The sequence below is a fragment of the Abramis brama genome (assembly GCF_963993115.1).
Source record: "Abramis brama genome assembly, chromosome: 20".
Classification (NCBI taxonomy): Eukaryota; Metazoa; Chordata; class Actinopteri; order Cypriniformes; family Leuciscidae; genus Abramis; species Abramis brama.
Window position 1 is genome coordinate 20,813,754 of NC_139982.1, and position 24,747 is coordinate 20,838,500.

At 38.6% G+C, this 24,747-nt stretch overlaps 3 protein-coding genes and 1 long non-coding RNA gene across 9 annotated transcripts in view; 1 reads left to right on the forward strand and 3 right to left on the reverse strand.

Annotated features, from left to right (window-relative positions):
* The window catches only part of kcna1a (potassium voltage-gated channel, shaker-related subfamily, member 1a), an 11,484-nt gene extending 2,487 nt beyond the window's left edge, over positions 1-8,997 (reverse strand). The window contains exons 1-2 of one of the 2 annotated variants that reach the window (XM_084095710.1): positions 8,506-8,997; positions 5,211-8,155 (exon numbers count right to left, since the gene is read on the reverse strand). In XM_084095710.1, the coding sequence (XP_083951836.1) occupies positions 6,453-7,931 (1,479 nt within the window). In that variant the 5' untranslated portion in view covers positions 7,932-8,155; positions 8,506-8,997 and the 3' untranslated portion in view covers positions 5,211-6,452. Of the gene's footprint in view, positions 1-5,210; positions 8,156-8,505 lie in introns of those variants that run through there. The other variant, XR_014603816.1, reaches the window with a different exon arrangement.
* Positions 8,998-11,350: 2,353 nt separating this feature from the next.
* On the reverse strand, positions 11,351-14,159 carry kcna6a (potassium voltage-gated channel, shaker-related, subfamily, member 6 a). The gene is made up of 2 exons (XM_084095311.1): positions 12,500-14,159; positions 11,351-11,789 (listed from the first exon to the last, which is right to left on the reverse strand). The coding sequence occupies exon 1, from the start codon at positions 13,947-13,949 to the stop codon at positions 12,522-12,524; it is 1,428 nt and encodes a 475-aa protein (XP_083951437.1). The 5' UTR covers positions 13,950-14,159; the 3' UTR covers positions 11,351-11,789; positions 12,500-12,521.
* Positions 14,160-16,888: 2,729 nt separating this feature from the next.
* Positions 16,889-20,055, forward strand: LOC311070339. The gene is made up of 3 exons (XR_014603662.1): positions 16,889-17,140; positions 17,224-17,327; positions 19,444-20,055. It is a non-coding gene; the product is annotated as an uncharacterized lncRNA (long non-coding RNA).
* Positions 20,056-21,454: 1,399 nt separating this feature from the next.
* gramd4b (GRAM domain containing 4b) overlaps positions 21,455-24,747 on the reverse strand; it is a 28,145-nt gene continuing 24,852 nt past the window's right edge. For all 5 annotated transcript variants that reach the window (XM_084094132.1, XM_084094131.1, XM_084094133.1 and 2 more), the window contains one exon: positions 21,455-24,236. In XM_084094132.1, the coding sequence (XP_083950258.1) occupies positions 24,120-24,236 (117 nt within the window). In that variant the 3' untranslated portion in view covers positions 21,455-24,119. The remainder of the gene's footprint in view (positions 24,237-24,747) is intronic.

The following is a 24,747-nucleotide window of genomic DNA, read 5'->3' on the forward strand; positions in this document are numbered from 1 at the left end:
GTATATATGTTTATAATGGGTACATTTAATGAATATTTATATAACTAATTTTTATTAATAAATATTATATTTATATATTAATAAAATATTTATTTTTAATATATTATATATATATATATATATATAAATTATGATATAATATTTATAATTTCACATAAATACTAAATAAATATACCTATTTTACTTAGTAACTAAGTATTTATTTAGTATATACTTTTCATTAGAAAGTATATTTGCTTTCTAATAAAAAAAAATAAAAAAAATGCAAATCCTCAATCAGTGCAGCAGACGGCAGAGATTACCCAGACTCGAGCTGCTGTTAATTGCGAGGTGGAGTTTTCCAGCTCCATCATGGCACAGCTGGAGGATCCATGTGAACGATTTTAACACCACAAGATAAAACTGCTTTATGACAGGGAACACATGGAGATCGGTCTCAGATCCACAGCACTAGGAGGCATGTGGTCGGTCAGGACAGGACAGGACAGGACAGGACAGAGGAACTGCACTGGGCCTGATGCCAGCTCACCCCACCCCAGCTCCAGCCTGCAGAGAACTGCAGCTCCAGAGGGCAATGCAGAGGAGGAGAGAGCAAGGGTACTCCAAGCACAAGACACTCCAATATCATGCTTTCCACTCTCAAGGGAAACCAAATGTGCCTGATGTGCGTGTATATAAAGGAAAGCAGGAGGTAGGTGGATTGAAAGCAGGAGATAGACATCTTGTTGACGATGTAAACTGCCCGTTCACATCCTTTTGTTGCCATGTCTGTTCAGTGTGAGCTGGATGACTAGGGCTTTCTGTTACAATACACATAACCACACAGAAAGCTCCATAAACATCCTCATTATCATTGATCACTTTTTTTTTGTCACCTTGCTTGAGGATGTTTTTGATAAGTTTGAATTAAGGACAAAGTGTTCAGCACTGCACTGCATGATATTAATCATATGTCCTTCATCATGACTGAATATTTGTCAATTTCCACAAACAGGATTCAAACTCTTCTTTTTCATCAATTGGACAGTGAAATAAATCGTCAATATTCATCAACTCACACATCAGTTGTGGTAAACGGAAGCTCAAGCATGCTTGCTTGACGTGCGATAGCCAATGAGGTTCTGTTTGAGTTCACTGATCAATAGCCTAAATTCAGTCTGTTCATCATATAAAGCGATTGTGTAAACCGCGCTATTCATGTGGATTTGTTTTATGATCTCTTTATGAATTTTTTGAAGCTGTCAATGGAGGGACAAATAAAAACATCTTCATTTGTTTTTCAAAGATGAACGAAAGTCTTGCGGGTTTGGAAAGACATGAGGGTGAGTAAATGATGAAAATGTTTTCATTTTTGGGTGAAATAACCCTTTAAAACCCTTATTTGTGTCATTTAATAAGCATAATGCTAATTATAACATTAAAACAATAAAAAAATCATACAATAATTTGGGTTACAAAGTTAATTGTTTGATCTTGGCAAATGCCGTCAACTGAAAAACAAAACAAAACAAAACTAAAATAATACTATTTACTTTGTTTAAATTATGTCACTTCCTGCATGTCACAGTTTTTATGTAATATCAATACAGAAAATCATGCAGCAACAGGGTTGGTTATTCGTGAATAAACTACGTTTTGGTCATTAAAATGGTTTCATAATTTAAAAAATATATATTTTACTGCTAAGCATTGAATATCATTTCAACAGATTATGGTACAATTATGATATTAAATATATATAAAAAATCTATGCAAGATTTAAAAAAATAGAAAAACAAACAAATAAAAATAAATTGTAAAAAACATTATGGAAATACAACTTTACAGACTTAACTGATAAAAGTTTTTACTGCTAAGCATTGAATATCATTTCAACAGATTATGTTAAAATTATATTTATCCCATTTTATGGGGGATACAGGCATTTAATGTGCTACTTTCAAGTTTATTTTATGTTAGTTTATCAAACATGTCTAGTAACAATGAAACATTTTGTTGCATCTAATGCTTGCAACAAAAAAAGTTAAAAAAAAGTAACAGGACACACAATTGTTGCGCACTCATGAAAAGTGTCATTCACTTGTGTTATCAAAGCTATAGCATTTAAAAAATATACCACAGCCACTGCCTCCAAAAACCAGTAACATACACCTGACAGCTGATAATTAAAAATTTATTGATTTGTATGTATGATCAAATCATATTTGACATAAGAAACAAAAGAACCCTTGCATAGATCACAGACCATGCCTTTGTCAATGTACGACAACATTAAAAATAATTTAGCATAACAAAGATTAAAAAATAATTAAAAAAACGTACAGAAACATGTAAAAGACGACATGAACAGTTTGACCAGATGTACATGGAACAACCATTAACATGGAGTCATCATCTGTCTAACATAAACATGTAGCTGAGATGGCCAGTAATGACTGTATGGACTCTAGTTTGGGTTTTTTGGCGGAATTGAATGTTTTGTCAAATGCATCATTCCATGACTTGTATCATTCAGCATCCTGAAAGCAAACGGCAAAATCTCAAATGAAGCCAAAAAAAAAAAAAAAAAAACGAATACGGAAATCTGATCAGTGGAGTTTGACGGATTAAAGAACTTTTCCCAAACGAAAGGGAACGAAAATAACATTGGCGAATAAATAATGAAGATGGCTTTAGGAACAAATGACAGCAAGGGCTTAAAAAAATGATGCAACCAGAATATAGTTGATCCTCAGTTTTGAAAGGCTAAGCTCATGCAGTCTTCCATACACCATGCAGATTTTTGCAATTGCTAGGTTGCTGTTGTGTTTTGGTTTGGTATGGCGGTATGGAGTTAAGGTTATTACAAAAAAAAAGTACAATGTACAGTACATTTTCGATGCTAATGCCATTTTTTTTTTTTTTCATGATATTGATAATACAAGCTATAATCTTCCTATATATTTGTAATGGCTTGTCTTATGGACTCGTTTGTGAGTCTACTGTAGTTTTATCAAGGGCATGGGTTTGTTATAGTACAGTTAACTATAGTGCCACATGGACGTAACATGGTAATATAGCTAGACGAGGCCACGCAGGTGAAGAAAATAAGTATGTCTGACATCCTCCTAAAGGCCACAACCTAGGGATCCTCATTTTTCAACAGATAGCTTTCACATCGGGTAACTTAGTATTAGTTATGATGGCACGTCAGTCATTTATTCGTTATTTTTTTATTCCACTACAGTGTATTTTACCTTTTATCCCTTCTTGAAATAAGGTTTCAGCTTGTTGTTAGGAAATTCTGAGCAATGCAAAACAACCAAATCGAAAGAAATAAAACTAAAACATGTAGTATGCTATGGATTTACACCTTTACAGACTCAACTGATAAAAGACCAACCTCCTAAGCCATAATTCTTTTCAAATTTTTGCTCATAAACGGTCCTCACCTTATATCAGATGCAAAATAGACTTCTTAGTACCACAGTACTAACATAATTTGCTTCAATAGGGAAAAAGAAGCGACACTTCCACTTAAAGGAACATTTCTTATTTTTTGTTATAGTCTCTCAACATAAAGTACATGAAAAATGATCATTGGTGGAAATTGTTTGTCCTCTTGCATTATAATAGGTTTACATCTCTATTCTTATCAAAAGTTTGTTTGCCACAGCCCTTGGTAAATATCAAAATAAGCATTCTGGACAGTCCTGTAATACACTTAATCCCTATTGCTATGATATATGGTGTAGTTATTAAATATAGGATTATGCATAGCACCATAGGGTTTGATCACCACTCACATGCCCAGTGGAAACAGTTCTTACTCATCTCATCATGTTTCATTTACCATATTAAAATGAAATTGTTGTGATGAAATATGTTGCATGATTCGTTGCCTGTTAATTCTAGATAACACCATGATTTTACGTTTGCTAAGCCCATTTTTGTTTCCGCTGAAGCAATGATATGAACTCTAAACAAAATACACATAAATAAAGCCCTGAAAACTTCTTTCTGGCACAGAACAACAGCAGAGGTGACTAAACCCATGTTAGTGTTATAGGAAACTGCCCAATGGTAAAATGCTGCTGTTTGCCTTTGATTACAATCACACCTCAAGGATCAATAAAGGTCACATGATCAGGTAACTTGTTTACGAGCTGCTCTAGCAGACTTGCTTGTGTTCGTCAAATGAAATTACACCCAAAAAGAAATAGCCCTCGTTAGCATGAACACAAGATTTCACATTAAAGTTTAAGTCATCAGTACATTCCATAAATCAATTAAGTCTGCATTCAAATTTGGTCATTTACAGTACTTGTGTGCATATGGCCCGGACGGGTGCAGGCTTAATATACCGTCTTAATTTGAGGTTGCTATACTAATGGGCTAAACATGACTTTTTAACATTACGTAGACATGTCTTTTTGAGGACATACTTTAAAATGACTTTGCAAACGTTAAAATCTACTTTGTACCCTGTGGTATTAGGAAAACCTGTGCTGTGGTCTCTTCCCAGATCTCTCTTTTAAAAAAGGACTAAATCGCAAAACAGAAACCAAAGTGAATGTTGATTGTGCTTAGCAATGGAGCGTTACAGATACGGGGGGTCAGGGACGGGCGCATTGTTGAAATTTGTTGTAAGTGCTTGAAAAAAGGCTAATTCTAGGGCACACTAAGTGTATTATTTCTGCCGGATCATCACACTTCACAGGCTCTTATGTATCTCATGTTCTGCTCTGCAGTGAGCTGTGCGGCGACCTCACTGAGGTAGACTCTTTATTATGGCACAACATAATCAAAACCACAACGAAAGGCAGATCGAAAACTCTAAAAGGTCCCGTCATGTGAAAGTCATATGTCTGATTTCATACTCAAGCTCAGCTGTCATATGAAAACACAGAAAATGTTTGAGTTTGTGCCTGACAACCATGTGTCACGTTCGGCAAAACAACAATAAAAATGAAAAGCACTCCGAATACACTGTAATGACCAGCCTCAACATACATTATGACAGTTCTAGAGCAGATATTGTTCCCTTGCCCTGCCCAAAACTCCAGTTACTCTGAGGCACTTTCACCTGTCCGGTTGCTGAGAGGGTCAAAGGCACTAGCAACTAATATGAGTAATTCTGCCATGTTCTCTTTTGCATCCTGCTAAGATAAATTAAGCGATTTTTGATTTCATAAATCTTAAATTTGATCGCAAAATGGAAGCGTGTAGTATAATTGCCCATAGTTTTCTTTTTTTTCTCAAAGAGAGAGAGAATGCCCATGCACTGCACTATTTAAGTTATATTCATTTTTTTTTTTTTTTTTTTAACAGGTGCGCTTATTATGAGTATATGCATTTGATAGTATCTTGATAGTTCTTTTTCTGTGTCTTTGACTACTTTTTAGATTGAAAAGTTTGCATCCCAGCGTTGGGGCTTGCATATATATTTTGTCACATTTCAGAAAATGTCAAGGAATCAACGTCCCTAGTTTCCCTGATTGTAACAACGACACCCTTATGAGGTATCTCAATTGCAACAAGCTGTTATACCGATGTCATGCATTAAATATACTAGGATACACAGTACCTTAGTTGAGTAGGCCATAATGCAGGTTCTTTTGACATGCTATGATATCATTAAGATTCTGTTTCCCGTAAGGTTAAACATTCAGTCTTTAAATACACCTAAATGATAAGCATCTCAAATCATGACACACTAGTGCACTTTTCATGGCGACAAATAAGGAGGTTGATGGAGAGGGGGAGCTGATGGAACCGAATGCAAAAGAAAAGCAAAACAGGAACAGGTGTCCTATCGTCATGATGAGGTAATGTCCGACGCATGCCAATATCAAAACGAGGATAATCTAAACATGCTAACTATGAGGCTCCTCTTTCGGCATTGTGCTGTCTTATATCTAAAGGTCATGGCATTTAATCACTTGGTGATATCTAAATTACAGCATCTGCTGGAAAATAGCAGCAATGCGGATGTCCATGAGGCGATGACCTTGGCCTCCGTAGCATCCCAGCAGAAGATAAGTCTTGTTCATTATAAGGTGCTTTGCTGGTCAGTTGGGGAAGACCACCTACGGACGAGGCGTCCACAGCACACTGCACTTGGTCTTTTATGCACTTTCCCGGATGCAGTGTGCAGCTTGCTGAAATGTAGTCTACAGTCCATGCGTGATTTTTTAGTAATCCCATCGTCGAGAGTCCTTCAGTGCCTGTGGACGTTAGCTAGGTGCTCGTGGAGGCTTTTTTCTGAATCATCCTCTTTGGAAATGTATTAGACTAAGTATATACTGAATCATCTGCCTCATTTGCTGCAGTTATGTTCTATATGTTTTGGTGTAGTATTTTTCTTTCGTCTGCATTGTAAAGATATTCGCATTGCAAGGGCTCACGAGAGGAGGTAAAGTAAGCATTCATATGTGACCAGTCAGTACTTGACTGAGTTTTCTACTGTGTCTCTAGACATCGGTTAGCAGCTTACTTTTGTTCACACAGTTCTGATTAGCGGTAGTGCAGTTGCCAGTTCTGAGGTTGGCATCTCTGAAGTTGTCGATGCTGTTGTTTATGTCTCCGTCTATCTCCATGTACTCTGACTTGCTGACGGTCGAGGAGCTGCGACGACTGGAGTTGGAATCAGAGGCGATGTTCGGGTTGCTCACGTTGAGGAGTTGGGCCTGCTCCTCTCCTTCAGTTTCTCTATGGTAGAAATAGTTGAAGTTGGACACGATGACAGGCACGGGGAGGGCGATGGTCAGCACACCGGCGATGGCGCACAGGGAACCCACGATCTTGCCCCCTATAGTCACTGGCACCATGTCCCCGTAGCCTACGGTAGTCATCGACACAACCGCCCACCAGAACGCGTCAGGGATGCTGGTGAAGTAGGACCCTTTTTCCTCGGCCTCTGCAAAATACACAGCACTGGAAAACAATATGACGCCAATGAAGAGGAAGAAAATAAGCAATCCAAGCTCTCGCATACTGGCTTTGAGGGTCTGCCCCAAAATCTGAAGGCCTTTGGAGTGCCTGGATAGTTTAAAGATCCTGAACACCCTGACCAGACGGATCACCCTGAGGATGGCCAGTGATGTTGCCTGCTCGCCCTTTCCCTCCTTTCCGTCCGGCTCGTCCGCTAACTCTGTGCCCAACGTGATGAAGTAGGGGATGATGGCCACGATGTCAATGGTGTTCATCATATTCTTAAAGAAAGCCGCTTTGCTCGGGCAAGCAAAGAAGCGGACTATCAATTCAAATGAAAACCAGATGATACAGAGGGTCTCTACAATGAAGAAGGGATCGGTCAGGATGTTTGGTTTGTAGTAGAAGGTGGTGTTGCCTATAATCTGTATCCGCCCTGCAGGGTCCTCTTTCAGTTCAGGTAAAGTCTCCAAACAGAAAATTACAATGGAAATTAAAATGACCATAACAGATACGATAGCAATTCCTCTGGCCGGCCCCGAGCTCTCGGGATGCTCAAACAGAAGCCAGATTTGCCGTTGAAACTCACGCTCTGGTAAGGGCCGCTCTTCCTCACGGATGAAGCCCTCATCTTCACGAAACTTCTCCATCGCCTCGACCCCAAGTTCATAGAACTTAATTTCTTCCGAGAACATATCCAATGGGACGTTTGCCGGCCTTCTCAGTCTTCCACCGGACTGATAGTAGTAGAGGATGGCATCAAAGCTCGGACGATTTCTGTCAAAGAAGTACTCGTTTCTCAAGGGATCAAAATACCGCATCCGCTTCTTTGGGTTACCTAAGAGAGTCTCTGGAAACTGGGAGAGAGTTTTGAGCTGGGTCTCGAAGCGCAGCCCCGCTATATTGATGACCACCCGTTCGCAGCATTCATGATCATCGTGGTCAGGAGGGTACGTGTCCTGCGGATGTCCCGGCACGGCAGAGGTCTCATCCATGTTGTCCCCAGCCACGACTGTCATCCTGCAGGTCAAAGTTGGAGCTCCGCAGGAGTTAATTTAATTGAGTAGACATCCAATTGCCCTCCCAAGGCGTCGCTTTCCTTACTTTGCTCTGATTCCAGACCCTTAAATCTATCTCGATCCCCAGGTATATGGTATGGCTTGATCTTTCCTCAGTGTGGCCCCACTGCGGTTGTCACTGATTCGACCATCGCTCCCTTCCGCTGCATCCACTACGGCTGCCTCTGTCACCGAGTCAGAGAAAAATGGATCGAACAGCGGCGATATTTGCTAGCTCAGCAAGTTCACACTACTTATTTATTTATTTACTTGTTATTGTATGTATATATCACAGAAGTGCACAGCCTTAAGGGCACAATTCTGAATCATTATGCTAATTTAGGTTATTGAAAAGATGTGACAGGACACTGTCACTTTTGCTCCATCACCACATACATGCAGTCTACTTCTCACTATATATATAGGGAAACATATTGAATAGCTTAGATGTAAGTTTGAGTACATAAATTGATAGGAAAACATGAAAATGACTTTCACTTCAGGCTGATACAGTACATGCAGTTATGATGCTCACCTCGCTACTGAAGGAATGCGTCTTCTGCCGGCAGTCTCCTGTCAGTAATGCACCCTCGATTCTCTTTTGTTGTAGAAAATGCCCTTGTAAAAGCTTCTTTACATTTTCTCACTTTCAAAATGTTCGTCCATAAATGTCACATCCATAATGAAATGAAATGATTCACGACATTCGCACGCGACGCTATAATGACAGAAATATGGCTTTGAGATGTATTACAAAGCTTCACATTCAATTTAAACGAGGGATAAAATACAAGAAGCGGGAAAAAAGGCTAAAAGAAAACATGAAGCCGCAACGTCCTCCCTCCGCTCATGCTCGTGCGGCGGCACCTTGGTGTAAATGGCTTATACTGCATGAGAAATTGTAATGCTGCAGCTCAGCTCAGGCGGGAGATACATTAAGGGGGCAAAAGCGAACCATACCATTTCCAGACATTACTGCATCAGCAAAATTTCCCTCTTACGAGTAGACAAGATGACGAGCGGTCTGTTTTATCTGGACACACTGACAGGGGTGTATGGAAGCGAAAGGCTTCTTAAAGAGGAGATCAATAAGGGGAGAGGGAATAATTCCTTAATCATGCCCAACATATTGTTGCACTGTATTGCACATGGGAGAACGAGGAGCGGGAGAGGGGGGTAGGACAGTATGGGGGAGGGGTTCGACGCAATGCGTGGCCACAAGTGCTGGTCCACGCAATGCGCGAGAGCTTTTATGTGCCAACACTGGCGCAGTATCTGATTCGCCGAGCACTAATGTGCACAGATACTTTAACTGACCACACTAACCAATAACCACAATAAAAAGACGGCTTCTCTAAAGTGCTCTTCTTCGTGCAATACTGCGACTTCTTTCCACCCAAAAGAGTTATAGAGCCTCACAGCTCCATGCGTGTTGATGGGAGACTAGATCGTGCGGGGGTTGGAATATTTATAGAATAACGTGGGTGTATGTACTTGGACGGACGGCGGTTTGTGCAGCACCTCGGTTAGAGCTCTTTTCAGCAAACGCCAATAATAGGCTTTCCCCCCTCCCAAAAAAAAATAAAAAAAAATCACATTTTTCTCTAAATAATTAACTAGATTTTTTTTTCTTGACATGTTTGAATTGCTTGTTTAACATTTTGGTCATTTAGAAAATCACTCTCTATAATTCACAAATGTATAAAATACACAATATTATACTATACCCTAACAATATAGAATTCACAAATATATCAAGAATATAGGATACCACTGATATTTAAGTTAATGACAGAAAAGAGAAATCATTTTAAGATGCAGTGACATGTGCCAGTTATTATAAATGTAGCCTAATATTTGAGCCTATCCTTTAATGTTTTTCTACTAAATAAATAAATAAATAAATTATATATATAAATTATATTTATAATATTGCAATAATATATTATTAATATTTTTAAAAGATTTACGTCAACATTTCAAGACTTTCTGTCATTTTATTTATTATTTTATATTTAATATTATTTAATATTATAATTTTATTTTACAATCTGTATATAGTTCCACCACCAAGATATGTTCAGAAATTGAAAATATATGTTCATTACAGAAAGCTTTAAACTAAATAAGCTTAAATGTGTTTAATAAACCTCACTGATATATATATATATATATACTGTATATATACATTTAATTAAGGAAAGTATTATTACATCATCCTATAATTCTGATAAAGAAAGTAATAGGCTAATACTTTCCTTAATTAAATTGATACAACTCCACGTCTGTAGACGGTGATGATTCCTCCTATTCACCAGTAGGTGGCATACAAACATCACCAAACGATGTAAACACCACAGGAATGATTGATCTGTGCATGACATCTTCCCATTAGTGTCATGTAACACAATTAAGAGAGGGAAAAGCCTGAATAAAAAAGATACATTACAATTATAAATAAATATAGGCTAAAATGTATAAGATAACTCATGAAACTTAGTATATTGATCTACTAATTTGTTTCACAGAAATCATCAGCCAAATCAGCCAACCAGAGTACAAGCACAACCGTTTTTTATTATCAGGCACTGTTAGAACAGCAGCTGCAGTGAGCTCTTAACTGCTAAATATCATGAATAAGAAATGGGCAGCCCTTTCCTCCCTTCACTTTGCCGTTCAATGACTTCCCCTCAATACATGTAGGCCTACTTTCGGTGAGCAGTGATTAGTTCAATCAACATAAATGCATAGGTTGTCATTAATCAGAGCTGTCTGAAGTGTCATAGATCCCACCTGTTATACATTATTGATGGAGTAACTGTGCAGTTTTGAAAGTGTTTCATCTCTCTGTTTAAAATGACCATGACCAAATTACTTCATCTTTATTTTGGAGACATATAATTGCATGCCTCCACTTCACTTTCTTTAAAAAGGACACCCAACTCAATCTAAATTGCAAGTGTTTCTTGGACCATTGCTATCATATATAGGCCTATATATAGATACATTTTATGCTTAGTCAGAAATATCCAAGGTAACAAGCTACAATGCTCGTGAGAAAATGATGAAAACAAACGTCTAATATGAATGACAAATTATTTATTTACCAAAAATAAGTTAATTCTTACCTCATTAATAAGTTAGAAAAATAGTTAATTCACTTGGTCTGATGCTGTCATGTGGGCAGGTTAACAAATCAAAACAAATGTTAAGGAAACAAGTGTCAGACCATTCAATTACATTTCATCCTGAGCAAAGGCAACATGTGCCAACAACAACTCTTGCATTTTCAAAACACACATAAAGCACAAGGCAGAGATTACTGAGATATTTTAAGAGCAATATCTCATAAGGCACTGACGGCTTAAACAAAGCTTAAATCAATGTATAAATATTTAATAAGTTCTAGATTACAAATATATTACAATATATTACAAAAATCAGTGGCAGCCTGTGAGTATACATTTTTACATCCTTCATTAATTTTGTTTTTCATTGATATTTTGGCTAAATTTGAAAGTTCCTCTTCACCTGTTGTCAGACAACAATCAGGTTTGATGACGCACTTACGTCACAATGAAAGCTATAATATTTTCACATAGGCTACAGTATTTGCATTATGCACATAAATAGGCAAATGAAAAAAGTCAACTGTATCAGCTTTGCTGTTACATTCCTTTCGAATTCATATTTTTCCTTCCCTGACGAACAACCACGGACATAAAAGGTTATAATGCACACATATTGCATGTTTACGAAGATCATATGAACTTCTGTCTTCTTTATAGAGAAGAAATGCCTTCATACATCTGCTGCATCCTGCAATAAGAAGTAACATCAGGTGGTGACAGATAATGAGACATGCACCCATCAGTGAGTGTGACATTTGCCTTCTCAAACAGGTTCCATGCTGTAGGACTCTCCAGATCCCTAACCCCGCCGCAAGGGGGCGATTGATACCCATAATATCACATTGGTCCATTTAACTCTTTCCCCACAAGCGTTTTTGCCCGCCAGAGAGAGCATTTTTGATTATTTTCACTAAAGTTTCATGTGAAAACGTTTTTGTCAAAAAACAAACAGAAAAAAAACAAAAAGCTTTCAACAATGGGTCAACATTTCATTTTGATTTATATGTTGTTTAATGTTGGTGATTGAACGTTATTTTACATATGCCATATGCACATGTTTACAAATGATATGGTTTGTTTCTGCTACTTGATCAGATTTTGTACTCTTTAAGAAGATGTGGCATAGCGCCCCCTACCGTTTAACAGTGAAAACACAGAAAGCCGGAAATTTCCGTCAATGGTTGGGGAAAGAGTTAAGTTTGAGCGGCGCTGTCCACCTGAACAAGAGGACAAATAATTTACACAAAGCTTCTCTCGACTTAGGAACTTAGAACGCTAATTTAGAATTCAACCAATGTGATGTCAGACACATATATTGACTTTTCTACAGTCATTATCTAGAGTTGGAACCCTAGCAACAAGATCCCCAAACGTACGCGCACAGAATGTGATACTCACATAAAAGCTCTTTTTGGATTTCTTATACATCTGTGAGTTTGTCTGTATGTTCCTCTGATGGATTCAAATTTGATACGCTTGATGAATTCCAGTCGTTTTCGTTTGAATGCTCTGATATCACGAGAGAGGGTTTACTGTCGCTTTTATTTCGGTCACATAGCGAAGGCAACGGGCGGCCACAGGTCACGTGCGTGTATTCCTCTTGCTCATCTGCGTTGTGCTCTCGGTGATAGAAATAATTAAAATTCGACACGATTACCGGTACCGGCAGGGCGATTGTAAGAACTCCTGCAATGGCACACATTGATCCAACAACTTTGCCTCCAATGGTGACGGGATACATGTCGCCATATCCAACTGTAGTCATGGTAACAACCGCCCACCAGAACGCGTCAGGGATGCTAGTAAAAGAAGATTCTGGGTCGTCCACTTCGGCGAAGTAAACCGCACTGGAGAACAATATAATGCCGATGAGAAGGAAAAATATCAGTAGTCCGAGTTCTCGCATACTCGCTCGTAGGGTCTGACCGAGAATTTGGAGACCCTTGGAGTGCCGTGAGAGTTTGAAAATCCTGAAGACGCGAACCAAGCGGATAACTCTCAGTATGGCGAGGGACGTGGTCTGTTGCGAGTTTGACTCGGTCTCGGAAAGGTCTAAACCTAGAGTAATGAAATATGGAATAATAGCCACAATATCTATGGTGTTCATTATGTCTTTGAAGAAGGCAGCTTTGCTTGGACATGCAAGAAATCGTACAAACAGTTCAAAGGAAAACCAAACGACGCAGATCGTCTCCAACAAGAAGAATGGATCCATTAACAGACTTTTTTTCCCTGAAGTCGTTCCGTTCGGCGCAAGGTGGTTATTGAACACACGATCATCCTCTCTAAATTCGGGCAAAGTTTCTAGGCAGAAGATAACAATGGATATCAAGATGATCATTACAGATATTATAGCAATGATTCTGGCTGCCCCTGAGCTGTCAGGATACTCGAACAGCAGCCAGATTTGACGCTTAAACTCACTGGACGGCATGGGCCGTTCTTCTTCTGTCAGCAAACCCTCGTCCTCTTGGAAATGTTGGATGGCGTCATCACCGATCTCGTAAAATTTGATTTCATCGATAAAAATCTCAACCGGCACGTTGACGGGTCTTCGAAGCCTCCCACCTGACTGGTAGTAATACAAGATCGCATCAAAACTGGGTCTGTTTCTGTCGAAGAAGAACTCGTTCCTCAACGGGTCGAAGAACCGCATCCTTTTAATCGGGTCTCCTAGCAGCGTGTTCGGGAATCTTGCGAGTGTTTTAAGTTGCGTTTCGAAACGCAGACCTGAAATGTTGATGGTGACGAGCTCGCAGCACTCCTGGTCAGGACACTCCACTTCACAGACGTCCTGGAAGGGGGGGTCAGCGTGGTCCACGCTTTCATCCTGGTTCTCTCGGGACATATTTGCCCCTCGAGAGTTTTGCCTGTTGTTCCTCCTCGACTTGCCGCCACTCCACCAGTTTTGGGGATCCGATAGCTCCAGCCTGACGGAGATCGAGCCCTAAACTAACTTCTGAAACTTTGCTACCTTCTAAAAACTATTCAAACCCGGTTTATTGTTGTAAGGGAATAGAAAGTCATACTGCCAACACGCTCAGCCGAGAGCTGGAACAGATATAGTAACTCAGACTGCTTGAGACAGCAGAGGGTGGGCTGACTGTGATTGGCAAACTGTAACTGAAGCAATGCGCCTTGGCTGGTTTGAACTTTAGAACCTGTAATTTGAAGACTGAAAACCTTGATGTTGTTTCTGTTCATTGTATTTGTCAAGTACATTGTAATTATAAATACACACACACTCACCCCTAACAAACTCACTCATTCTCTCTCTCTCTCTCTCTCACTGAACACACACACATACACACACACACACTCACCCCCCACCACACACACACTCACTATCACTCATTCTCTCTCTCTCTCTCACACACACACACACACACACACACACACACACACACACACACACAAACAAATTACCCATTTATAATAAATTTATAAATAGTTTGCAAATTCAAAATGGTTCCAAACTGTTTATTTAACACCCAAAAGAACAGTTTCATTGCTGCTCAGATCTGGGTCCTCTTGAAGTGTGAAGTGAAAGTGCTGGCTTGACTGACACCTGAGCACCAGCAGACTCGCACTGGATCAGGTATTAGCAGCCGTTTCACTGTACAACTTTACAACTAACACCAATAGCCGCGTTTCCACTGTCGGGCCAGTGCGAGCCAGGGCTTTAAACGGGCAGGTGCCGGGCCCAAAACCTGCTTCCACCAACAAATGGAAGTTTTATCAGAAAACTAATCAGAAAGACTTTTTGCTGGCATTTTTGTTGTTTCCTTGAATATTTAAAACCCAAGCATCAATGTTTTACCACAGGTTTACAATAAAAGGTGATACAGAGGCCCAAGTAGAAATATGATCATGCCTGTTCATTGGTGCTGAGTGATGTGGAGAGAGAGAGAGAGAGAGAGAGAGAGAGAGAGATAGATAGATCATCACACCTCCGACACCTGTGTGTTGGAAGCTGTCTGGAACAGCCGTCTTGGTTAGACCTGTGCTAGTGATATCTTTATTTTCAGCAGAGCCAGTCAAGGACCTCTATCTACATCAGTGGTTCTTATCAATATGCAAAATTACTAACATATGCCAAATAACAAAATTGACCATTTTGGTGAACACCAAACGTTTAATTAGACCAGCTGAAATGGAAAGTGTTTTTTCATTCTTTCTAAAAGCCAAGTTATTTTACTATCTTATCAATTTTAGTTGGATTTTATGATTTCTATATCACTTCACTGTAAATGATTTTTTTTTAAAATCACAACTTTTTATCTTTTGTCAAATCAACTTAAGATGTGATTCAGATAACATCATATTTTGAGTTTCTATTTATTAAACCAATCTCCATTGTATTAACTAAATTTTTTTATTTCAATGAACTCAAAATTAAGGCAACCAGCTTACTTACTTTTTTAAAGTTAAACCAACATTTTTTTATAGAGTATGATAGTAACTTGGTTATAGCTGCAGCTGTACCTCTTGTGTTCTTTATTAATAAACTACACAACACTGTTGCTGCTCCCGACATTAAAAATAACTCTGCATATGGATATAAACAGACATGATAAATCAGTTAGGCGTTTCCAAGCAATCAGTAACAGTAGATTGAATCTTGGAGATATCCGATAAACAGGACGATTTCTCTATTCAAGGCCAGGGATTCCCATGAGAGGAAAATGCTGACAGAATGCAATTTGCCACCTTAATAAACGGCACCAGCACTGGTCATGTGAGTGAAGGACAGCCCTATGGGACGAGATATCATCATTCAATTCACACCCAAACGTCAGTGTGGAATTCCTGCAATGTTCAGATGCCGTCAGGCTCCCCGAGGAATCAGGGCTCACGTTTCACCTTGTTGTGTGTAATGGTGCGATGGTACATCCAAGAAATGTATCATGTTTTCAGGTATGACAACCCTTAAGCCCTCAAATTTCAAAGATCTTATATGGAGCTGCGACCCGCTAATCCTCAATGAAAGTTTCTCACTGCTTCTGTGCAGTTGTGTATACTAGTATATAATAGTATAGGAGTCTTTCCCGTTGCTAAATAAAGCTCAGATGAATTTCGAGAACGTCTCTGTTTAGTTTATCAACTTATATTACACACTCTTGTCCAAAAGAGAACTTAATACTTTCATCATCCCCTGTGTGTGATAGTACCTTAAAAAACGTGTGTGTGTATATAGTGGGGCACATTTGTACTCATTCACATACACAAGTATGTTTTGGCTCAGTAGTTGATTTGCATGTGAGGTAACATTCCTTTTTAAAGAGATAGGTCATTCTAAAATTATTTCGTTTACTCACCCTCATGTCAAGTGAATGTCCAGGCTTCTTTTTTCCCCCCTGGACAACCAAAGCTAATGAAAATTGGACTATTAAGTTCCACAGATGACAAATAAGCAGTTTATTTATAATTATTTCTTTTAAAAAAAAGTACTAAAAAGATGGGTGGGAAATTCCATTAAATATCTTTTATTATTAACTATAAGACTTAACTAGCAGCTATAGCTAATATATCTGTCCTCTCAGTCCGACGTGACACAGACTGATTTATGTGTGATGATTGATAGCTTGATAGGTTGAAGGCTGCTTGAGAGATGTTCTATTAAATTATAATTTTCTTAAACATTATTAACCCATTTTCATGTAGTTATTCTAATGTGACCTAAATGGAGCATGATAGATGGTTTGCAACAACACCTAATTACTACATTTAAGGTGAAAAATGGCCGTGTCAAAACAAGCTAAGAAACACCTGCTACTGAAGCTCAGCAGGTTCATAGTGTGAAACAGTGCTAAGTTGCTGCTGACTTCAACACCTTACGCTACTGCAGATCAAGGCTTCCTCCATAGAAAGTGAATACGACTGCTAGGCATTGCGCCAGTTCTTGGGGTTTGATGGTCACCAGTTTTAGCAGGGTGTCAGTTGAGTTTGATGACCATGTTTTTGCTGATAGGCGACCATGGCATGAGGCAAGGGGTGGTGGTGGTGAAACACGAGACTGGAGATCCGGGATATTGGAAGGTATCTCTCCTGCATGCTCTGTTCCTTTCCTGACTCTTTCCGGATTATGATTACAGTCCTTGATTAAGACTTGCCCTTTTTAGCCTCAGACACACGACGTCTGCCGTCTACAGCTGCGATCGGATCTGCTGGAAGGAAGGAAGCCCTGAACTGTGTCCTGCTCAACATGAAAGGGTCAGTTTTAAATGTGAGTGAACAAAGGAAATTTTCTCAAATGTCATTTTATTTGTGGTTTACGTTCCTCTCATTTCTGAGGCAAAATTATAATTTAGGTAAAAGTGAGTTTTTATAATGAAAATGATTCCTAATGTTATTTTTCTTGTTGCAAAAACGACCCTTAAAAAGTGCATTCAGTATTTTTTGTTGCACTATGCAGTCGTTTTGGGCTTATAGTGGCACCTAGTGGTGTGGATGAAGCATTACGCAGAAACGTATGTTTCAAAATACATTTTAAATATATATTACTAATAGTTTCTTGACAGTAAAACAGAAAAAAAATTTTTTACTGAGTGATACATCATTTTTATCTGCTTTTTTGAAAGCTGCTATATATTTATATAGCTATACATACTAAATCATTTTTTCTACAGTTTTACTTAAAGAAATGAGTGATAAAATAAATAAAAAGCAGATTTTTTTTATTTGTTACACAATTATACATAGGCTACATTAAGTGTTAATTTCTTTTTAGAGTAAAACTGGAAAAAAAATATTTCAAAAAATTACTTGGGTATGAAATGAACCTTCTTAAAGTGTGTGAATGCTCTCAACAAAATTCAATTAAAAAGAATGCAAATATAATTCCTCGACAATTCCTGAATCAGCAGTGCGGCCATGAACCATTAAGTATCTCAGTAATAAATCTGATACTGTAGCTGGTAGGGCTGCACGTTTTCAAGTTTTTCATTAACCGTTAACCGAGGCCCTTAGCGGTTAATACTCGGTTAACCATAGTGTGCGCGCCGCAACCCCGAGATAGGCGTAATTTGCGGGTGAGTCACATATCCCCACGACCCCACCACTATTTTCTAAGGTCGATATTGTATTGTCCCCACCACTTTTGAAACATCTCGCGGCAGGAATACCAATACAAATAAACAAAACATCTCCAGTTAACTAGCAGAGCATTCATTTCGTTCGTTTTTTTTTTTTTTTTTTTTTTTTGGCGATCTAGCGCTGAAATGTTTTGTTTTTTAAATCAAGTGATCAAAGTGCTCGTTGCTGCTGCGATCGAGAAGGGTCTTGTAAAACGTGCGGAGGTATTATTAATTCGTGGCCACGAAACAATTCACCTGAATACCCGTTCACACACACACACACACACCAAAAAAAGGAATAAAAAGCTGTACGAGAATAGTCGGCCTTCACTGAAGAGCTATCTTCACAGGTAAGAAAAACAGTTTAATAATTATTATTAATTCGTGGCCACGAAATAATTCACCTGAATATTCACCAATTCACAAAAAATAGGTCTTTAGCATTCACTAATTAATAGTATCAAACTGTTTTTGGCCACGTTGTAATTCGTTAAATCAAAATGAGGGAGGGAATTTGTTCAACGTGTCCACGATTTATTAAAACGAGGGAACAAATAAGTCGTCGTATAATTATTTAGATCAGTGGACAGGGCGCAAGAACAAACAGTGAGAGAGCCCCGGCCGCGCGCGCGCACTCTCACCGCCTTCAAACAACACGAGCGCTGTATTGCTCTCTCTCCCTCGCGCATATCAACACAATAGTAAAAGGTCGGAAGACCGATTGTGTTTTATAGATTAGTAGTTTGTTCAGATAAAGTGTTTGATTAGCAAGTACATGTTTAGGAAATGCATAATACAAATTGTATGGGTTAATGTAACGGTAAACGGACTCTGCGGGTAAAACTGTTGTGATGAAATTGCGCATGCTCGAGGTAAAACTGCTGGGGTAAAGCTGTGGCTCTGCGGCTCTGCAGACAGATATTATTGTGCTGCCATCAGTGGCGCGGATACTATGTTTGTTTCTGGCTCGCGCACGCTCGCGCACAGCCTTCACTCTCGCACAGCCTTCACTCTCGGACGCGCGCTTTCTTTGCCCGCTTCATATTAGAAAACTGGTCTAGCGGTCTCTGGTGGTGCAAAAATGTATTACAACTAAATTCAGTGCACGCCATTGACGCCACTTAACCGAGCAAAATGTTTCACTCGGTTACGCAATTTTTAACGGTTAATCGGTTAATCGGTTAACCATGGACACCCCTAGTAGCTGGTATGTAGACCTATGCGATACAGCTGAACATTGTGTGCATCATTTCTCAATCTTCTCAGTAACAGTACTGGGAGACACAGATGTTTGACCCTCAGATGCAGCTGAAACTGTATCCAGCCTCACAAGTATCCCTCTGGACTGCCAGGAACTACAGCTAGTATTAATAGCCCTCCAGCACTTTCTGAAGAACCGTATTGGAAAACATCCCCCAATACATGCAATTAGTCTGCATTGAATCAATCAATAATAGCAAGTTTTAATGAAGAGCTATAAAACAATCGATCTATGACTGGAGTTCTCCTTTCTCATTCAGCTGATTCATGCATTTATAACAGGCAAACTGGTGAGAAAATGGTTGGAAATGTTCTTTTAGACTCTGTTTATTTATATTAATGACATTGCTTGAAGATCTGCAAGCTTTCTTCTAAAGTTGTGGTCACATTAGCGAAATTTCACAAAGTCCACCGTCTATTGCCAATGTAGTATAGTATGAAAACACAGCTCACACAAAAGCTAAACCAATCAGCTTTCAGTTTGCAAATTTGCATGGCCAACCTGAACCCATTGCGAAATCTGCGTGGGGGAAATCCTTCACTCAAAAAGTAGATTCCTGATTGAGTGGATTCCTATTGTACTGAACGAATTATCAACATTAAATGTTACCACACCTTAAGAGCAATGTTTTTAAGTGCTTTTTTCATTACATTTCAAAGTATACTTTGAGTTCTAAGACCATACCAGAACACAGGTTTCTGATGTTTGTGTAAAACAATGTGAAATTCTTTCTTTTAAATCAGAGGTGTCCAATCCTGCTTCTGGAGGGCCACTGTCCTGCAAAGTTTTACCCTCCAACCACAGTTAAACGCACCTAAAGCAGCGAATCAAGGTCTTACTGGGTATTCTAGAAACTTCCAGACAGGAGTGTTGAAGCAAGCTGGAGTCTGCAGGACAGTGGCCCTCCAGTATATATTAAATAAATAAAACTAATTTTCCTAATTAAATTAAGGAATTGAGTAGTGATATGTAATTATGTTCTTTTTTAAAATTACATCACCTTTCAGTTGAAAAAAAAAAGAAGCTATTAAATATCCTTGTATATACTTCCCCACACTACTGCATGTGATCCACACCATATCAAATTCTCTGTTTGAAAAAAATGCTTAAAATGCCCCCCATTATGCTTTTTCAAATAGTACCTTTCATGCAGTGAGTAATATAGCTGTTTGTGAATGTAAAAGGTCTGCAAAGTTTTAAAAATCAAAGTGCAGAACATATGAAGTTATTGTCTCCTAAAAGAAGGAATCGATTGCTGAAATGAGTGCCAGCAATTCCAGTCTCACTTCCTGTTACAAACCCATGTAGATTTGTAACAAATTCACAAGAAAGCCTGCCTTTGGTCTTCATTGACTCGCTACAATTCTACTTTGACTCGCCCTCAAACACCATAGTTGTAGATGAGGCCTGGAAGAGTTTGATGTGTGTTGTCGACATGTTGAGAAGACACCGTTTTCGATACTGAGAAAGCAAATCCACTTTGCATGGGCTTCAATTGATCCGGTAAAACCAACGCCATTGTCGTCTGTATCACAGTGTATAGTGCCGAGGAAGCCTCCAGAGTTGAAATTCAGATATGGTAATTGCCGTTTTGTTTCCGACACGCGCTGTTAGCGATAGACCAATCACAACAGACTGGGCCATCTGACCAATCAGAGCAGAGTAGGCTCTCAGAAAGGAGGGGTTTAGAGAGACCAAATCCTCGAACAAACTGTTTTCAGGCTCTTTGAGAAATGAGGTGATGTGCAATGTATATCATAAGCAAATTATAGTGATTTTGACCTTAGATGAATGTAAACCTGTTGTAGGAGACCTCCAAAACAAAACGAGGAACATTAGAAAGACATACAGTAGTGGAGCCCTCTAATCAAGGTTAAGATTCATGTGGTGCCTTCTAGTGAAACATCACGCTATCTGTGGGCACTCTGATATATTAGAACTGACATTTGTCTCATTCATTGTATAATGCTATTTGGCATCTCCACAGGTGGAAAAAAAGAAAACAAACCATAAAGGTTACAAAGAACTCCGAGTTTATTTCTTCTCCAATGAAGACTAATCAGAGGAAAGCAGGAAAGAGTTTACCAGACATGTACATCCAGTGTAAATACAAATGTTTGATAAACAAACATCCAGTCACATTCAGCACATCAGATTTACTCAAGTCTCTGAGTAGTTAGACTCCAATTTACGGTGGTTGTTTCTCTGCAAAGTCTATTAAACCCAGTTGCTGGGTGGGCCGTACCAATGTAAATGCCATTGTGACAACTGTGTGCTATACAACCAACTAAACGGATACTTGACAAATGTAAAACGACTTGAACAGAGTAATACACTGAGTGAAATAATACAAAAACACCCTTTCATGCTATAGCCAATGACTTCCAGGGAACAATAATCCATTTTTTAAAAGCTGGATGAAGAATATGGTAGAATGCAAAATAAAAGAATAAAATGTTTCAACAAGGCATTTAAAAACTATGATTTTCCAGCTCCTTCAACATTCACTACAGGCAACCATGGCTAATTTTCATGCCCCCATTGCTCCAGGGATCAAACTAGTCCATTGTGGAACACAAATGTCTGTAAACGAAACTGTTCTGGGGCAGAAACAGAGCGCAAACAACAATACATATTTATTTGGCAAATGACAATCATTGGTGGTCAATTTTTCCACTTCAAAAATCAATAAAGGAATTTGATTTTTAGAACAATGTTAAAAGATGTAATTAATAAAACCAAGGTGCACTATTCATGTGTTTTCACAAATACATACTTCTGCACAGACAAAATTACCATCATATTTATTCTAACTAAATGATCTTCCACTATATAAGTGGCCATATATTTATTAAGCCCAAAAGTGCCATATAAAAATCTATGGTAAACAAACAGCATCCAAGGAGTCCAGTGTCTAACTCCAACAGGCATATACTGACTCAAAATGATTTGAAGAAAGAAAATTTCAAGTGGCAAATGGTTTGAAAAAAAATAAAATAAGGCAGAATAAGGCAGGTGAGAAACAAGGCTTGAACGGATAAAACAAAAGAATAAAAGAATGTCTAAAGTGCAATTTAGCACAACACATTTTGAAACACGTAAACATTAAAAGAGCAAAAAAAGAAAAAAAGAAAAGAAAAAAGTGTTGGGGACAAATAAACCAGAAAACCATGACATACTGTAAGACCCTCTTCTCTTAAGAAAGAAAAGACCTGCTTTTAATCCAAAACGAGCTGTAAAAATCTGCATAGTCAAAAGTTACAAATAGAGATGCTATGAATGAGTAAAACAAATAGAAATGTTATGAATGAGTAAAACAAATTAGTAGTTTTTATGCATTAAGTTAATTTGGAGTTCCCTATGCACACTTTTAGAAGAATCATAACATATGACATACATAGAGAAATTAGCCTGTGGTTGCTTCAATAATCAGATCTTTTTTGGGGGTACAATATTATTAAATGAAGACATTTAACTAACCATATTCAAAAGGCCTTAATACTTCAATAATCTCAGGGCTCAATGACGAGGAATCAGAATTAATATATTAACATTACCAGCTAATTCCTGCTTAGTTTGAACAGTATTTTATTTGTGCACATTCATTTAATGAGTAAGACTGGTGATATCTTTGTGCTTTAAGTAAAAACAAAAACAAACAAAAAAGCACCCTGATACAGACCAGTATGAGAATAGTTCAGCCAAGAAGTATTTTAATACTTAATGATTTCAACATCATGTTGTTTCAAACCTGTATGGCCTTTTATGTGGAAGACAATAGGAGATATTTTAAAACTTTTTTTTTTTCAATGTGGTCCAGAGTTGTTTTGGACTCCATTGACTTTAACTGTATGAAAAAAAAGAAAAATATCTTCTAGTGCATCAAATCATATGGGTTTGAAACAACATGAGAGTGAGTAAATGTTGACAGAATTTTCCTATTTGGGTGAAAGGAGCAGCTTGGACATTCTGCCTAAATATCTCCCTTCTGGGTTAATATGTGAACCATTCCTTTAAAATGAGGTCTTTTTTTGTCATAAGTTAATACAAGTATCACTAATGAGAAAGTTGGCGCGTCCCAAGGAACGCTGTGGTCGGCAGTTGGGAGCTGCTTTGCGCGTATGGATTTCGGTTGACGGTTAAGTCTGTTCCTTTTCCCCCTAAATCACATCTAAAAGCTCTCAGCAACACTAAGTGCTGTTTCTTTGTGCAAGGCCAGCGGTGATGCAATTAAGTGAAAATGGCGGTAAGCTCAGAGAAGGTTATATGGTCTGACTACACACGGATCACACAGAGCCCTCCGAGAGACACAAAGGAGTACCAGCTCCTGTTCTGAAGTGGCATTTCGCTGTTGTAGGACACAGGACAAACAAGTAAGAAGCACAACCAACCCCTAACCTTATAAAATAAGACCCATCCTGACAAACACTTGTGTAAGATTATAGTACGCCATTTGAGAGAACATTATATAAAACACCCCTTCCTAATACTCACATGTCATTTAAAAGAGAATATGAAATTATTAATTTTTTTGCAGTTTCTTCTCCTCAAATCCATCTTTTTGGGTTGGAGATTGGGCGGACAACTTCCGGAAGCCATCTTCTCCATATAGCGATTAGGATAGTGCTACATTAAGGTTAGGGCTGCCTTATGGACTACCTTATGTCATATGTTGATCCAGTTATGTCTCTGGGCTTGTGACTGTGGTAGCTGCTGTGGAATTTATGATCTTCATGTACTGAGTGTTGATGGCATCAAAGGCCTCGTCCCGATGAATCATGGCACCAAACACTAGAGGCTGTGGAAGAGGCATAAAAAAAAGTTAGTGTGCTTTTCACACTAGTGATTTCGGTCCATTTGACATCACAGAAAGTTTTGCATGGACTTCAGTATGAATCGCAGTTGGTATGAAAGCGATCCGGTGTAGAAGCGATTCTATTGGCTGAAAGAACATGTAATGGACACTCAGTTTGGTGCCTGATTAGAAATCTAGCAAAATGCAGCTTTTAGATGGTCACGGATCATATAACATAACCAATGCTATAAATACAGTAAGCATTTCACATTCAGTTATTTCAGTTAGTGTGCAAGCTAAACAATTAGCCTACTAGCTTTTCCTTTTTTGGCACCTTCTTTGTTACCTAGCTACAGTGGTAAACAGCTGCCTCTGGTGCTCACTGTGGTGCCATGGTTTGGAGCCAGAGAATACAATGAGCAAAGAAACCTAGCAGGGTGAGAGGGTGGAATTGAACTGTGTAAACAACCTTGAAACATTTCACCTTAATATCCTACTATTATAAAGAGGAAGT